The 18,548-nt window shown below is 43.3% G+C and overlaps 1 protein-coding gene and 1 long non-coding RNA gene across 2 annotated transcripts in view; one reads left to right on the top strand and one right to left on the bottom strand.

Annotated features, from left to right (window-relative positions):
- Positions 1-1,618: 1,618 nt before the first annotated feature.
- On the bottom strand, positions 1,619-9,001 carry LOC144606675 (uncharacterized). Its single transcript, XR_013548970.1, has 3 exons — positions 8,750-9,001; positions 5,189-5,423; positions 1,619-4,066 (listed from the first exon to the last, which is right to left on the bottom strand). It is a non-coding gene; the product is annotated as an uncharacterized LOC144606675 (long non-coding RNA).
- The window catches only part of galnt12 (UDP-N-acetyl-alpha-D-galactosamine:polypeptide N-acetylgalactosaminyltransferase 12), a 38,569-nt gene continuing 28,787 nt past the window's right edge, over positions 8,767-18,548 (top strand). Inside the window, exon 1 of the mRNA XM_078422970.1 lies at positions 8,767-9,614. Coding sequence (XP_078279096.1) covers positions 9,217-9,614 — 398 coding nt within the window. The 5' untranslated portion in view covers positions 8,767-9,216. The remainder of the gene's footprint in view (positions 9,615-18,548) is intronic.

Below are 18,548 nucleotides of genomic sequence, written 5' to 3'. Positions count from 1 at the left end.
CTGCACCTATTGTCTAGAGAAGATGCAGAGATATTTGCAAGGCTCCTGCAATCTCTTTTGCCTCTCTCAATAACTTGAGACAAATCCCATCAGTCCTGGAGATTTATTCACTTTAATGCTTTTCAAGAGCCCCAATATTACTTTCTTCTTGATTTAAAAACTGCATTTGCATATTCATACTCTCCACGCTGATCTCACTGTCCCCGTGTCCTTCTTCTTGGTGAAAATAGATGTAAAGTACTTGTTTATATCCTCTGACTCTCAGCACAAATTCCCTTTTTTATCCTTTAATGGTCCTATGTTCTCCCTGGTTACCCTCTCTTTTAATGTAGGTATAAAATGACTTGGGATTTTCTTTAATCTGACTCACCAAAGCTATTTAATAGCCCCTTTTGGCCTTACCTATTGCCCGCTAGACTAGATTCTTATTTTCTTTATATTCCTTGAAGGCTCTGCCTGATTTCATCTTCTTAAAATTACATGGGCACGGTGGCGCAGCGGTAGATTGCTGCCTTACATTGCTTGCAGCACTGCAGACGCGGACTCGATCCTGACTACAGGTGCTGTCTGTACGGAGTTTGTCCGTTCTTTCCATGACCGCGTGGGTTTTCTCCGAGATCTTCGGTTTCCTCCCACACTCCAAAGACGTACAGGTTTGTTGGTAAATTGGCTTGGTAAATGTAAAAATTGTCCCTAGTGTGTGTAGGATAGTGCTAATGTGCGGAGATCGCTGGTCGGCATGGACTCAGTGGGCTGAAGCGCCTGTTTCCGCACTGTATCTCGAAACTAAACTAAAACTAAACATATACTTGATCAAATTTATAAATGCTTTGGTAATCTGACATTGCCATTATTATCCCTGTTCCATACTGGAACATGCTGGTCCTAAAATTTGATTAACTAGTGCTTAAATTATGCATGAAAACATGGTGAAAGTAAATATATTAATTGGTTGCACAATAATAAACTCAGAAATTGATTACAAATATGTAAAGAGCAAAAGACCAGTCAACAGAGAGGTGGATGTAGTGAAAGTTGTAGATTCTTTTCTACTTTGCTCCTACTATATACCAGGTCTCTCTGTACAGGAACATTCTTCATTCCAAGTATACAATTTTTAAATATTAACATTAATCGCAGATTAGGAATACACAATTACTTTGCAATGTTCCTGGCGTGTTCCCTGAGGAAAATATAGTCTGTACTGCCTTTGAATGCATATGAAATTATGATGTCACTTCAGATTAACCTGAAGGTATTTTGTTCCTATTTGCATTATTTAAATTCATAAATATTCTGAATTTTATTTTTAAAAACAATTCCAAAAGGGTATCAGATATGTTTAACTCAAAATGTTTCACTAATCAAACCAACCAAAACATCAGCTGCAGGAAGATATTTATTTAATGTGAAAATCTATAAAATGTCATAATTGGACTATAGTAATTTATTTTAAATAAACAAAGAAAACTTTGGTTACATGTAATTATCATTATGTCTATTTTACTCAGATGTGAAAATGTTAACACCTTACTGTTGAATAATTATCTACTTAAGATTATAGAGAAACACTATAGAAACAAAATGAATAATGAATATGTAAACTATGCACTAGAAATTAAGTATGAAAATGTTTGACAATCAATATATAAGTAAATGTATTAATTGTTTACACAATAAGAAACTGAGAAGTCAATTACAAAAATGTAAAGAGCAAACGAAATGTGCAGGAAGGAACTGCAGATGCTGGCTTAAACCGAAGATAGACATAAAATGCTTGAGTAACTCAGCGGGGCAGGCAGCATCTCTGGAGAGAAGGAATGGGTGACGTTTCGGGTTGAGACCCTTCTTCAGATAGTTCAAATAAAGAGCAAAAGTAAGTCATAAAAGGGTGGATAAAATTGGTGAAAAAAAAAAGATATTTTGGAAGCTAAAGGCTAATGGCTAGAAAAAAACCCTGATTTTTCTTGAGTAAAAGATTAGGTTTCTCAAAGGAAAGGAAAATTCTGATGATCAGTTCAAGAGAAAGTGGTAGGTAATCAATGGAGCTGATTAAGTTCTACAATTCTATCATATCCATATGTGAATGGCTAATAAATGGTGGAAACACCATGAATTTCCCTTCATCGGGGATGTTAGATCTCTGTACTTGGGTGCATAAGATTGAAGCATTTGGAACTAGCTTCAGCAGTAAGTGTCCAGCTGATGAATCATTTTGACCTTCACCAGAAGACAGGCCACACAGATGTCATCTTCAGAAATTTCATTTCACTCCATGTGATATAAAGAAATGGCTGGACGAAATTGATACTCAAAGGCTTCAGAAGTGGACATCTTGGCTCTGGTGCTGAACAGCTGGGATCCAAAACAGGCTGTTCCAATAGAACTATAGCACTCACATCTACCTGGCAACATGAAAAATTGTTCAGGTATGCAAAAAATAGGGGGAAAGTTGCATATAATTTAACCAGGCGAGCCAGGCAGGTCCTCCGCCCTCAGTGAGCGAGTTCTCAGTCTGCGGTGGGCTTGAGAGCTTCGACTGGCAAGCTGGGCCTGTTGGAGGGCTGGGCCCCATCCGTCGGGATACTCCCAGTGTGTGTTGCGCCGGGGTTACTCCCGGAGTGTGGCTCTCCTATTACTGGAAGCATCCTTTCCACATCCACTCTCTAGGCCTTTATTATTCGGTAAGTTTCAATGAGGTCCTCATCCTTCTAAACTCCAGTGAGTACAGACCCAGTGCTGTCAGAAGCTCATCATATATGTTAATCCAATCATTCCTGGGATAATCTTGGAAACCTCCTCTGAACCCTCTCCAAAACCAACACACCCTTCCTCAGATTTGAGGCCCGAAACTTGTCACAATATTCCAAATATGCCAACAAATGTTCAATTCTATTTGTTCAAGATCTATTCTAAGATAACAAAACGATCTGTGCCTAGAATAATTACAGGCTGGGACTGATTTATGGAGAATAACATTTGCACTGCACATGTTCCAGACACAATGAACTACAACTAAGAGAGAATCCAGCCATCCATTGCCTCCTCCCCCTCCCCGTTCAGTCCCATTATCATCAGAGTCCCTCCGCATCCATACCTTGGGACACTGATCAGAAACTTAATTTAAAATCAACCACATAAATACTGTGTCAGAGGTCTGCAAATGACTCATCCAGGTTCCCCAATGCCTTTCTACCATCTACAAAGTACAAGTCAGGAGTATGGTGAAATTCTCTCCACTTGGAAGAGAGCAGCTCCAACATCATTCAGGACAAAACGACCTGTTTCTATTGGTTCTACATCCACCACCCGAAGCATTCACTCCCTCCATCACTTCCTGTAACTCAGTGTTGGCCATCAATAAGATCCACTTGGGAACTCACTAAGATTTCTTCAATAACACAATGCAAACCTGAGACCTTGACCATAAGGACAAGGACAGCAGGTGCATCAGAAGACTATCACCTCCATTTTACTACCTAGTTATACACAATCTTGATTGAAATATGTCATGTTCATTCATATTGGCACTGCTCAAAGTAAACAAACATCATTATGTGCTTCTGCTTCACTCTTTGTTCCTGAAGGGGAGAGGGATAGAGTCAGTGGAAGATTGAGTTGTAGTCCTATAGTGTTTCTGAGATACAGGAATGCTGTCAGAGAATTGGAAATTTTCAGAGATTTCACAACTCAAGTAAAGGGAAGATAAATAATTTCATCAATTATCAGAGAAAGCCTACCATGACTGGTGAGAATAATCCAGGACAGAATTCTGGCAACACAGTGGCGCAGCGGTGAAGTTGTTGATTTACAGCATCAGAAACTCGGGTTCGATTCTGAGTACAGTGCTGTCTGTACAGAATTTGTACGTTCTCCCTGTGACCACGTGCATTTTCTCCGGGTGCTCTGGTTTTCTCCCACACTCCAAAGACGTACAAGTTTGTGATTCATTGGCTGCAGTAAAATTGTTCCTAGTGTGCAGGGTAGTGTTAGTGTACAGGATGATCGCTGGTCACTGCTTGGCGTGGACTCGGTGGGTCGAAGTGCCCGTCTCCATGCTGTATCTCTAAAGTAAAATGAATTAAAAAAATTTAAGTTAATAACAGTTACACATATCTATTTGTGTTGTATTTGACCAGGTTGATTTCTTTAAGTAATGAAGAAGGTTGAAAAGTGGCTCTAAATGATGCCACCAGGGGGATGGTAGAGTGGCTGTGCAACCACGAGATAGATAATATTTATAATTTACTGTAATCTTCATGATTAAAACCTTATAGATAGAAAGAGCTTGACTTCTTACATTTTACAGCATTTTCTGGTCATTTTCTATTGACATACAAGTGGAAACAAATTTAATTTAGTCCTGGAGATTGTGGGAATAATTCAAGATTCAAGGGATTTATTGTCACGCCAGTTCCATACATGGTACAATCTTGTGTGAAATTCTTGTGCTGGTGGGTTCCGTACAGTATATTTACCATTGAATTATAAAGTGCATGCATTAAATTATAAAGTGAACATTAAATTATACAGTCAAGTTCAGGTGAGTTTCGGGGCTGGTTGGTTCAGCAGCCTAATTGGCCTTCAGTAAAGATGCAAAACATGCCCTAAAAGCAGTACTGGCCAATATTATTTCATGAAACATTACTTTCCCACTGCATCTCATAATGTTAGTTCATAAGCAGAGAGTGAGAGTTTAATTATCCTGGAAAATATGATCACACTTGCAGGTGGAACTAGTCTTGCAGGTCCAAAGTTTCTTCAAATTGAATATTGCGACTCATCCAATAACTATGGTATAGTAGATGTTTAATCTTTGAAATATGCTCAGAGTAAATGCTTCTTCTCTTCCCTTAGGCAGTTTCTTGTGTTCTAGGATGATTGCTGCCAGTGTATTATGTAGTGATTTAAAGGTCCTATGTAGGATCAACAAACTTGGCCACAGGTGTAATAGATAAAACTTGATGAAGAAGGTGGATGACTTATTGTATGCCATGCTGTGAATGTAACCTCAGTACAAGGACAGTTGAATGGAAATAAGAGATTCAACAATAAGTCAATATGAAAACACAGGCTGGATTATGAAAATCCCGATTTAGGAATTTGATGAACATTTTCTGATTGATGCGATAAGAGCTTAGAGTAGAGTGAATATGATGTCAGCCATTTGGAAGAAATTGACACTCACCATAGCTGTATTTTCATATATTCACTTTTGAGATCTGGGCATCAGCAGAAAAGTCAGCATCATTGCCCATAGCTCTTGACAAGATGGTGGCGATCCACCTACATGAGCTTATACTGTACTTGTTGGTTGAGTGGTCTTCCAGGCCACTTCAAAGGCCATTTAAAAGTGAACCACACAGGGTAGTCTGGAGTCACATGCAGGCCAGACCAGTAGATCTCATAGCAAATTTCCTCCTCTGTAGAACATTAATAAATCAATCTGGTTGTTTTCATAGTCATATTTTGAAAGTTTGTTAGTTTTGTTTGAAATTCCAGATGATTAATTCAATTTTACTTACAGTTGTATGGTGGTGTCTGAAATGGGGTTGCACAAGATTATAGAAACATAGAAAATAGGTGCAGGAGTAGGCCATTCGGCCCTTCGAGCCTGCACCACCATTCAATATGATCATGGCTGATCATCCAACTCAGTATCCCGTACCTGCCTTCTCTCCATACCCCCTGGTCCCTTTAGCCACAAGGGTCACATCTAACTCCCTCTTAAATTTTTCCAAAGAGGTGGAAAGACTCTAAGGGGAGTAAGAGACACCTGTGGCTGACAAGGGAAGTCAGGGACAGCATAAAAATTAAGGAGAGGAAGTATAACATAGCAAAGAAGAGTGGGAAGACAGAGGATTGGGACTCTTTTAAAGAGCAACAAAAGTTAACTAAAAAGGCAATACGAGGAGAAAAGATGAGGTACGAGGGTAAACTAGCCAATAATATAAAGGAGGATAGCAAAAGTTTTTTTAGGTACGTGAAGAGGAAAAAAATAGTCAAGGCAAATGTGGGTCCCTTGAAGACAGAAGCAGGGGAATTTATTATGGGGAACAAAGAAATGGCAGACGAGTTAAACCGTTACTTTGGATCTGTCTTCACTGAGGAAGATACACACAATCTCCCAAATGTTCTAGGGGCTGGAGAACCTAGGGTGATGGAGGAACTGAAGGAAATCCACATTAGGCAAGAAATGGTTTTGGGTAGACTGATGGGACTGAAGGCTGATAAATCCCCAGGGCCTGATGGTCTGCATCCCAGAGTACTTAAGGAGGTGGCTCTAGAAATAGTGGAAGCATTGGAGATCATTTTTCAATGTTCTATAGATTCAGGATCAGTTCCTGTGGATTGGAGAATAGCAAATGTTATCCCACTTTTTAAGAAAGGAGGGAGAGAGAAAACGGGTAATTATAGACCAGTTAGTCTGACATCAGTGGTGGGGAAAATGCTGGAGTCAATTATAAAAGACGAAATTGCTGAGCATTTGGATAGCAGTAACGGGATCGTTCCGAGTCAGCATGGATTTACGAAGGGGAAATCATGCTTGACAAATCTACTGGAATTTTTTGAGGATGTAACTAGGAAAATTGACAAGGGAGAGTCAGTGGATGTGGTGTACCTCGACTTTCAGAAAGCCTTCGACAAGGTCCCACATAGGAGATTAGTGGGCAAAATTAGGGCACATGGTATTGGGGGTAGGGTACTGACATGGATAGAAAATTGGTTAACAGACAGAAAGCAAAGAGTGGGGATAAATGGGTCCCTTTCGGAATGGCAGGCAGTGACCAGTGGGGTACCGCAAGGTTCGGTGCTGGGACCCCAGCTATTTACGATATACATTAATGACTTAGACGAAGGGATTAAAAGTACCATTAGCAAATTTGCAGATGATACTAAGTTGGGGGGTAGTGTGAATTGTGAGGAAGATGCAATAAGGCTGCAGGGTGACCTGGACAGGTTGTGTGAGTGGGCGGATACATGGCAGATGCAGTTTAATGTAGATAAGTGTGAGGTTATTCACTTTGGAAGTAAGAATAGAAAGGCAGATTATTATCTGAATGGTGTCAAGTTAGGAGGAGGGGGAGTTCAACGAGATCTGGGTGTCCTAGTGCATCAGTCAATGAAAGGAAGCATGCAGGTTCAGCAGGCAGTGAAGAAAGCCAATGGAATGTTGGCCTTCGTAACAAGAGGAGTTGAGTATAGGAGCAAAGAGGTCCTTCTACAGTTGTACCGGGCCCTGGTGAGACCGCACCTGGAGTACTGTGTGCAGTTTTGGTCTCCAAATTTGAGGAAGGATATTCTTGCTATGGAGGGCATGCAGCGTAGGTTCACTAGATTAATTCCCGGAATGGCGGGACTGTCGTATGTTGAAAGGCTGGAGCGATTGGGCTTGTATACACTGGAATTTAGAAGGATGAGGGGGGATCTTATTGAAACATATAAGATAATTAGGGGATTGGACACATTAGAGGCAGATAACATGTTCCCAATGTTGGGGGAGTCCAGAACAAGGGGCCACAGTTTGAGAATAAGGGGTAGGCCATTTAGAACGGAGATGAGGAAGAACTTTTTCAGTCAGAGGGTGGTGAAGGTGTGGAATTCTCTGCCTCAGAAGGCAGTGGAGGCCAGTTCGTTGGATGCTTTCAAGAGAGAGCTGGATAGAGCTCTTAAGGATAGCGGAGTGAGGGGGTATGGGGAGAAGGCAGGAACGGGGTACTGATTGATAGTGATCAGCCATGATCGCATTGAATGGCGGTGCTGGCTCGAAGGGCTGAATGGCCTACTCCTGCACCTATTGTCTATTGTCTATTGTCTATTGTCTAAATATAGCCAATGAACTGGCCTCAGCTACCTTCTGTGGCAGAGAATTCCACAGATTCACCACTCTGTGTGAAAAAAAACTTTCATCTCGGTCCTAAAAGATTTTCCCCTTATCCTTAAACTGTGACCTTGTTCTGGATTTCCCCAACATCGGGAACAATCTTCCTGCATCTAGCCTGTCCAACCCCTTAAGAATTTAAAGAATTATTAATGATCAATTCAGATTTCCTGATCACCAATCTGGTAATTTAACTAATGTGCCTTTCCAGTATCCGTAGCCATGACTGTGGTCAGAGCATTGATGCTGGGGATGTCAGCTTGGGAGTGAAAATTTATATTGTTTGTTATGGTGTCGATGGATTTGGAGGCTTTTGCAGTGACAGGATTAGCAGCAATTTCCCAATGCTTCTGGTCATCCCTATTAAAAATAGTCCATAACCCCAGTTAGTCAAGACTAGATTATTATGAGTTTGGTGCCGGGGGACATATGAGTGAAAAGAGGTAGGAGAAAAGTAATGGGGGAATGGGAATCCTCTGAGAGCTGGCATAAGTGGAGTGTGCTGAATGGACTCCGAAGACGTACAGGTATGTAGGTTAATTGGCTGGGTAAATGTAAAAATTGTCCCTAGTGGGTGTAGGATAGTGTTAATGTACGGGGATCGCTGGGCGGCACGGACTTGGAGGGCCGAAAAGGCCTGTTTCCGGCTGTATATATATGATATGATGATGATGATGACTCTTTCTGGGACATTGAGAAGTGCAACGTGCCAAACAATAGCTCCAATTCATTGTGAAGTTTGCTATAGTTGAGGGGCAACAATGAGAAAACAGGGCCCGACCATTCCCTCCACAGCTGCTGCCTGACCAGCTGAGTTCCTCCAGCACTCTGTGTCTTTTTTTGTTGTTGTTGTTGGTAAACCAGTACCTCCTGCAGTTGCTTGCTTTCTCAAAAGTCCGTCCCTTCTGCAGCCATTCGGCAGCTGGGCCCCGCCCGCCCGTCCGCCCCCGGTCCGGGTGACGTTGGTGGCCACAGGCGCGGGGCTGGCGGTTGGAAGTATACGCGCCCGCTGTGAGGGAGCAACAGGCTTGGAACGGTCACCCCCCTCCCCGTGACACAGGCAACGGCGCCCTCTCCCCAGTGAGTGACACGGGCAACGGTCAGCCCACCGCCCCGCGACCCCACGCACCAACTTCAGCGCCCCCCCTCCCCCTCCCCCTCCCCCTCCCCGTGACAGCCAGGGGCGACGCGCTGGGCAACCCCCTCCCACTCCAGCCGTAGCCGTAGCGGTGGCGGCGGCGGCCGGGGCCTTTCGCTCCGCAGCCCGGTGAGTCTTTGACGAGTGAGTGGGTGGCCGGCCGGTCCGTGGCTCTTCTACAGTCAGTCAGAGGACGATGATGCTGGGCCGTCGGCGGTGGCATGTCAGGCCGCTCCTGCTGATCTGCTGCGGAATGATCGCCGTGGGCTTCATGATCCTGACCTGGAGCGGACGAGGGGAGGAGGAGGGGGGGTTGGAGGAAGGAGCGGATCGCCAAGTCGGGGGTCGCGCCGCCGCTGCAGGAGACGCCCGTGTGGACCCGGACGCCGAGTACGAGCAGCTGAAGAGACCCGTTAACGAAAAGCCTCCGCTGGACGTGAACGGGCTGGGCGAGATGGGCAAAGCCGTGCAACTGAACCTGCAAGGCGAGGAGAAGCGGAAGGAGGAGGAGGCGATCAACAAACATCAGATCAATATATATGTGAGCGACAGGATCTCCCTGCGCCGCCGGCTGCCAGAGAGGTGGAACCCGCTGTGAGTAAGGATCGGCCGGGGCTTTATCGACACCGGCTTTCACCTTCTCTTTTCCCAACACCCTTGAAACCTGCGGCTCCCCGTCCATCACACCCATATACCCTTCACCGCCTCGTCCCTCCACCCCTCATCCTCACTTCCACCACCCTCACTTCCACCACCCTCACTTCCACCACCCTCACTTCCCACTCCCCACTCCCCTCATCCCCACTCCCCTCACCCATCCCCACTCCCCTCACCCATCCCCACTCCCCTCACCCATCCCCACTCCCCTCACCCATCCCCACTCCCCTCACCCATCCCCACTCCCCTCACCCATCCCCTCACCCATCCCCACTCCCCTCACCCATCCCCACTCCCCTCACCCATCCCCACTCCCCTCACCCATCCCCACTCCCCTCACCCCCACTCCCCTCATCCCCACTCCCCTCATCCCCACTCCCCTCATCCCCACTCCCCTCATCCCCACTCCCCTCATCCCCACCCCCCTCATCCCCACCCCCCTCATCCCCACCCCCCTCATCCCCACCCCCCTCATCCCCACCCCCCTCATCCCCACTCCCCTCATCCCCACTCCCCTCATCCCCACTCCCTTCATCCCCACTCCCTTCATCCCCACTCCCCATATCCCCACTCCCCTCATCCCCACTCCCACTCCCTTCATCCCCACTCCCTTCATCCCCACTCCCTTCATCCCCACTCCCCTCATCTCCACTCCCCACATCCCCACTCCCCTCATCCCCACTCCCCTCATCCCCACTCCCCTCATCCCCACTCCCCTCATCCCCACTCCCCTCATCCCCACTCCCCTCATCCCCACTCCCCTCATCCCCACTCCCCTCATCCCCACTCCCCTCATCCCCACTCCCCTAACCCATCTCCACCCCAACGTCCCAGCCCGTACCTCCAAGGCAGGGTTTGTAGTGGAGAAGTTGGGAAAATTGTTTCCTGACTATTAGACTCTAGAGTCTAAAATCTTCCTCTGAAACGTGAAGCTTCTTATTACTTGCTCGTTCAATGTTGTTACTTCGAAGGTATTATACGTAGTGGAGAATGAAATTGCTTTTAATTAAATTGCTGACCTTTGTAAAGCATAATTTGCGGTAAAATGTTATGAGGGTGCTATGGGACTCAATGTGGTGAAATGGGTTCCAATATTGCAAAGGAATTTGAATATATTCACCAATACAAGGGTCTTTAACAATTTAACATTTTAAAATGTTAATTTTTAAAAACATTTTGCATCAGATTTGGTTAAATATATGGAAGATACATAGGCAGGTAGGAAAGTAAATTGTGAGGGGGAAAGGGGGGTGTGTGTATTTGTAGATTAGTTACCTAAAATTTGAAGAAATAACCTACAAATAACCTTCCTTGTCCCCTCCCCCCAATTTCCATCTATGTTCCTTGTGCCCACCTGGATGCTTCCTCCCCCCTTCTCCTATTCCCTTCCATCTATATTCCCTTCTCTGTGTTCGCAATTTGTATTTTTCCTTTCCTTATCTCACTTTTTGTCTTTTCATCTATGGCCTTTGTCCACCCCTCTACCAATTAAAAACATCCACCTCTCACTTGACAGACTTAGTCTCGCCCCCACCTCTCATCTAGCTTTCTCCCCACATCCACTCTCCCATTACCATCAGCCTGAAGGTAGATCCCAACCTGAAATCTTGCCTATCCATGTTCCCCAGCGATGCTGCCTGACCAGTTGAGTTGCTCACGCACTTTTTTTTTGTAAACCAACATTTGCAGTTCCCAGTGTCTTCATTTTACCTATTATCCATTGATTCCAGGTAGAAAACATATCATGTAAATTTTATGGGCCTGCACAGAGGAAGGCGTATTTGTTCTTTACAGTATGAACAGCTGCAAAGACAATGTGTCTTATCTAACAATTTTCAGTTCCGGCTTGGACGTTCTTGGCATTTGTACATAATAACACCTTTCAAGGTCTGCAAAACTGAATTAAACATTGTGCATAATTCTGCTCAACAATAATACCACATATTTAGCATACTAATGTTGTCGAGTTTTGACAATAGAACCAGATGCAAGATGATGTTAAACCTGATGGATGTAATATGGAAAGAATAGCTAGTTTCTGAAGACGCAAGAAAGAGACACGATACGATAGAACCTTTTTTTAATCCCAGGAGGGCAATTGATCTGCCAACAGTCATAAAAAATGCAAAATACATGAAACATGAAATTAAAGTGACGAGTGGAAAGGCTTGGGGGATGTGCAAAGATTGGGGAGGGATGAAGGGGAGGAGGGAGGGGTGGGGGGCAAGGGCGAGTCAGTCTCAGTCTACCCCATGACAAAAGGAGGAGGAGTTTTAAAGTTTGATAGCCACAGGGAAGAAGGATCTCCAGCGGTGTTTTGTCCTGCATCTTGTCCTAACCCTAACCAGTCTGTTGCTGAAGGTACTCCTCAGTTTGAGCAGTGTGTCATGGTGGGGGTGAGCTGTATTGTCCAAGGGACAATTCTTCAGACTAGTTACTCTCTGAAGTTGAATTCTCAGTAACTGAAAGGAAGTTTGGTGAATCGGGCCACTTCTTCATGTGAAACATGTCTGCGTGAAGAACTGAGTTCCAGGTGAGCAGTTTACGAGCCAGGAAAGTGGAATATTAAGTTTGTTAGAGTGAAGGACAAGGAAGGTAGGCGTAAAGAAGCTTGGATGATGAGGGAAAAATTGAGGCTCTGGTCAAGAGTAACGAGGCAATGGGGCTGGTATAGGCAGCTGGGATCAAATGTATCCTTGGAGGAGTTTCGGTAACAGAGGAGCAAGCTAAAAAAGGAAATCGGGAGGGCAAAAAATGGGACAGGAGATGGTTCTGGCAGTTTATATTAAGGATAATCACAAAAGATTTTATGTACATTAAGGGGAAAGGTGGTAACCAGAGAGAAAAAGGGATCCCTCAGAAATCAAAGCAGTGGAGCCACAGGATATGGGTAAGGAATGCAGTGGAACAGAGGGATCTGGGAATAACTGTGCATTGTTCCCTGGGTTTCAGCACTTAAGCTACAGAGAGAGGTTGAACAGGTTGGGTCTTTATTCTTTAGAGCGTAGAAGGTTGAGGGGGGACTTGATAGAGGTTTTTTAAATTTTAAGAGGGACGGACAGAGTTGACGTGGGTAGGCTTTTCCCTTTGAGAGTGGGGAAGATTCTAACAAGGGGACATAGCTTCAGAATTGAGGGACAAAAGTTTAGGGGTAACATGAGGGGTAACTTCTTTACTCAGAGGGTGGTGGCTGTATGGAATGGGCTTCCGGTGGAAGTGGTGGAGGCAGGCTCGATTTTATTATTTAAGAGTAAATTGGATAGGTATAATAAGAGGGGATTAGAGGGTTATGGTCTGAGTGCAGGTAGATGAGACTAGGTCAGAGAGAGTGGTCGGCGTGGACTGGTAGGGCCGAACGGGCCTGTTTCCGTGCTGTAGTTATATGGTTATATGGTTATAAGGTCTTCAATAAGTATTCTCCATTTTTACTGTGGAGCAAGACATGAGAACTGGGGAACTTGGGGCAGTCAATGGAAGTGTCTTGAGGGTGGTCAATATTATGGTCAAGGAGGTGTTGAAGGTCCTAACATGTATGAAGGTAGACAAATCTTCCAGGCCTGCTCGGGTATATCCCAGTACACTGGGAAGCTAGAGATGAAATTGCAGGTGCCCTGGCTGAGATTTATGCATCATGAGACCTTGTCTCATAAATCTAGTTTTTTGAAGATGTGACCAAAAAGGTCGATGAGGACAGAGCTATAGATGTACATATGGATTTCACCAAGGCATTTGTTAAGGTTCCACATGGTAGGCTGCTCTAGAAGGTTAGATGGATCCAAGGAGAGATAGCTGAATGGATAGAAAGAAAATTGCCTTCATTGAAGGAAGCAGAGGGCAATGGTGGAAGATTATTTTTTGGACTCGGCATGGAAACGGGCTGTTCGGCCCATGCTGACAAACATGCCACATCTACACATCTGAACTAAGCTGTCATCATCAGTTGAGATCTAAATATTTTTAATGTTGCCACACTTTGCCGGAAGGACAATAAGACAAGGGTTGATCCCTTTACTTGAATTGAACTAATCAAGATGATTGATACAAGGTACAAGATGTGATTGAATATTGAAATGAATTAACCTTGCTTGAAATAAATAAAGTACAATTTTTTAAAAAGTAACCTGACCTGGGGATAAGATTGAAGTTTACCAGAATTTATATATGACACTGGAGGGCAGCAGTAGTCTTTTTGACACAAGTGCAGCCACTTTAATTGCAGATACATAACTGAGCACTGTCTGCCAAAACTCAGTCATAATTATTCCCTGAATAAACACTCTTATTATGCAGGTCTGGTTTGTTGGATTTGTCTTTGCAGTTACCTGAATTATAAAAAAATCACTCAATTTTACAAGTGCCCATGTCTTAACATTTTGCGCTGATACCTGATTAAAAAATTTTTTTTCCCCAAATGGCTGGATTGTTTATAATGTATCCATACACAGTTTATAAAGTGTGCATACAAAGAAGTTGTTTATTAAAGGTCAGTAATGTAAAATTCAAGATCGTGAATTGGGATTGGGATGTTGGGGCAATAAACTCAATTTCACCTATATCCTTCCTTTGTCCCGCCCCCCTGACATCAGTCTGAAGAAGGGTCTCGACCCGAAACGTCACCCATTCCTTCTCTCCCGAGATGCTGCCTGACCTGCTGAGTTACTCCAGCATTTTGTGAATAAATACCTTCGATTTGTACCAGCATCTGCAGTTATCTTCTTGTATTATTTCACAATTTGGAGACTGCTCATATAAAATGCGATAGAACTTGAGTGTATCCACACCTTTCATTGGGTTCTTTGTTTCTTTTGTCCTTGATAATGTCTTTAAATAATTGCTTCATCCTCTTTACAGTAATCCTCTTTACAAGATATTTGGCAGTGCAGGTGCTAATGATAATGCTTCAGTTAGAATGCCGGGGTCTTTTCTCCAGGATACGGAAATCAAGGACTAAAGGGCACAGGTTTAAGATGAGAGGGGAACGATTTAAAAGGGACCTAAGGTGCAGCAGTTTCTGCACAAATGGTAATGGGTATATGGAATGTGTTTCCAGATGAAGTAGTTGTGGCAGGTACAACAACAACATGTAAAATACACTTGGACTGGTACATGGATAAGAAAGGTTTGGAGGGATGTGGGACTTATTCACTGAGGCAACTTGATAGGTTGGGCCAAAGGGTCTGTCTCCATGTTGAAAAGTTGCAATATGTATATGTATGCTATGGCTCTCTGACTCAAGAACGTTTGCTGATATGAGGATGGCTATATTTCTGAAGTTTTGAGTTAATCTACATGGTCTCTGTTTAAGAGTATGTCAGAGTTTGTTCTTTTGGAAGCTGAAAGAGGCTTGGTAGGATAGTGTAGCCTTTCCTGCGGTATAATTCCACTGTTTGAATTATTAAGTGATCATAGTGTGTGCACAACTATGTTGAAGTGATACACAGCAGTCGTCTTGCAAGAACTTAGCACAAAGGTCTTTCAATAGAACCTGTCAAATGATTTATTTAGAGTTCTGTGATTCTATGAAATGTTCAATTCTGTCATCACAAGCATATGACTTTGGTTTCATTGCATCATTTGTGACAGTAGTGCCTAGGTACCCTTTTAACTCCTACAGAATTTGCAGATTGCAATAGAAGAGCATGTGGTTTAATTCTGCTTGGAAGAAAAGAATCTATTGTAAATCGCTGAAAGTCGGGAAAAGGTTTTGAAAACAATTCAAACTTTAGAGGAGAAATTGTTATTTTGCTGGTAATTAATCCTTTTAGTTTGATAGTGATTGGGTCTGGTGTTGTGGTAGGAAACAGACAAAAAATTGGACTGTGTCTAGGCATTTCCCTCAGTTAAAATAGCATTGTTTCTTCAGATTATATCTGAAAACTTAGTTAAAAAACAAGTTTGAAATAATTGCTCATTGTCCAAGGGTGAAAGATTTTCATTGTTGAATGTAAGGGTAGTTGGCAGAATGGATTGCAAAAGGTAGTAATATGATTGTAGTATTGGAGCTGGGAGTTGGCATGATTTACAGCTTGTGATGGAAGGGTGATCTTGAGCCATGCTAAATCTTGGGCTGATAAAGAGGTTGTTAATGGACTGTGCAGTGTTAAAATCTGTGCACAAAATAAACTGTTTGCTGGGATTAGGCAACCTGCAAGATTTTCAGAGATGTTGCATCAGGTAATTTGCAAGACGCATTGGTTTATAATTAAGGTGTGATGCCATGAAAATGACAGTAACGTATGGTGAATAAATTATTGATTTCCATTACATTACACTTAGTGATTTGCTGGTTGAATCGCACAACTCCATTGTTCCATGAAAATTAAATCAGGCTGGATTAAATCAAGATGAGGTACGAAGGAAAGCTAGCCAAGAATATAAAGGACGATAGTAAAAGCCTCTTTAGGTATGTGAAGAGGAAAAAAACAGTTAAGACAAATGTGGGTCCCTTGAAGACAGAAGCAGGTGAATTTATTATTGTGAGCAAGGAAATGGAAGACGAGTTGAACAGGTACTGTCTTCACTAAGGAAGACACCAACAATCTCCCAGATGTACTAGTGGACAGAGGTCCTAGGATGACGGAGGAACTGAAGAAAATTCACATTAGGCAGGAAATGGTGTTGGGTAGACTGATGGGACTGAAGGCTGATAAATCCCCAGGGCCTGATGGTCTGCATCCCAGGGTACTTAAGGAAGTGGCCCTAGAAATTGTGGATGCATTGGTGATCATTTTCCAATGTTCTATTGATTCAGGATCAGTTCCTGTGGATTGGAGGGTAGCTAATGTTATCCCACTTTTTAAGAAAGGAGGGAGAGAGAAAATGGGAAATTATAGACCAGTTGGCCTGACATCAGTGGTGGGGAAGATGCTGGAGTCAATTATAAAAGAAGAAATTGCGGAACATTTGGATAGCAGTAACAGGATCGTTCCGAGTCAGCATGGATTTACAAAGGGGAAATCATGCTTGACTAATCTTCTGGAATTTTTTGAGGATGTAACTAGGAAAATTGACAGGGGAGAGCCAGTGGATGTAGTGTACCTGGACTTTCAGAAAGCCTTTGATAAGGTCCCACGTAGGAGATGAGTGGGCAACATTAGAGCACATGGTATTGGGGGTAGGGTACTGACATGGATTGAAAATTGGTTGGCAGACAGGAAACAAAGAGTAGGGATTAACGGGTCCCTTTCAGAATAGCAGGCAGTGACTAGTGGGGTACCGCAAGGCTCGGTGCTGGGACCGCAGCTATTTACAATATACATTAATGACTTAGATGAAGGGATTAAAAGTAACATTAGCAAATTTGCGGATGACACAAAGCTGGGTGGCAGTGTGAACCGTGAGGAGGATGCTATGAAGATGCAGGGTGACTTGGATAGGTTGTGTGAGTGGGCAGATGCATGGCAGATGCAGTTTAATGTGGATAAATGTGAGGTTATCCACTTTGGTGGTAAAAAGAGGAAGGCAGATTATTATCTGAATGGTGTCAAGTTAGGAAATGGGAAAGTACAAAGAGATATGGGTGTCCTTGTTCATCAGTCACTTAAAGTTAGCATGCAGGTACAGCAGGCAGTGAAAAAACCTAATGGCATGTTGGCCTTTATGACAAGAGGAGTTGGGTATAGGAGCAAAGAGGTCCTTCTGCAGTTGTACAGGGCCCTAGTGAGACCACTGGAGTACTGTGTGCAGTTTTGGTCTCCAAATTTGAGGAAGGACATTCTTGCTATTGAGGGAGTGAAGCGTAGGTTCACTAGGTTAATTCCCGGAATGGCAGGACTGTCATATGTTGAAAGACTGGAGCAACTGGGCTTGTATACACTGGAATTTAGAAGGATGAGAGGGAATTTTATTGAAACATAAAGATTATTAAGGGATTGGACACGTTAGAGGCAGGAAATATGTTCCCAATGTTGGGGGAGATCAGAACCAGGGGTTTAAGAATAAAGGGTAGGCCATTTAGAACAGAGATGAGGAAAAACTTTTTCAGTCAGAGTTGTAAATCTGTGGAATTCTCTGCCTCAGAAGGCAGTGGAGGCCAATTCTCTGGATGCTTTCAAGCGAGAGCTAGCTAGAGCTCTTAAAGATAGTGGAGTGAGGGGGTATGGGGAGAAAACAGGAACGGGGTGCTGATTGTGAATGATCAGCCATGATCACATCGAATGGCAGTGCTGGCTCGAAGGGCTGAATGGCCTACTCGTGCACCTGTTTATTGTCCATTCAAAGCTGGCAAGGATGTCATTTTTTGCGGGGGAGGGAGCGGGGTGGGAGCAGAATAACCTGTACGAGATTACTTAATGAAGAAGTTGATTTCAGGTTATCAGTAATCTTTTGAAAGGGCAACTTTGTTAGGCCAGATGCCCTCATGTTATTATGAATCCTAAAACCTTATTACTGCACTTGACCAATTCAAAACTTGATACATGGTGTTTATGAACTTGTGTGGTTTCTGGGAAAGAACTTCATTCACTGAAGTCATTGACTCTTTTGAAAGAAAAATGGGAATTGTGTTGCTTTCCCTGAAAAATACAACAAACCAAACTGTAGATTTGTATTGTGCTTGATCTTAAAAGAATCTGTATGCCTGCTGAACATAGTCACACCAGGCAAATGTGATGACCTTGTGCACTTGGGAATTCCTTGAGATAATTTCTTTTGACATTGGTTGAGTTTATTTTTTAAACATTGTACCTTAAGTCACATTTAAAAAATAACTTTTGAATCATTAAAAATATATATTGTTGAACGTTTTATCCCTTGGAAATTAAAGATTGGCAATAATTAGAGTTTTTGAGTATTTTTTCCATAGTATTGACATATATTAAGTAAGAAGAATAATCTACATAAGTATATCAAGCTTCAACAATGTTTTGCATG

Source organism: Rhinoraja longicauda, chromosome 2 (genome assembly GCF_053455715.1).
Source record: "Rhinoraja longicauda isolate Sanriku21f chromosome 2, sRhiLon1.1, whole genome shotgun sequence".
NCBI lineage: Eukaryota > Metazoa > Chordata > Chondrichthyes > Rajiformes > Arhynchobatidae > Rhinoraja > Rhinoraja longicauda.
Note: the sequence above shows the minus strand (reverse complement) of the source record. Positions and strands in the feature narration are given on the sequence as shown.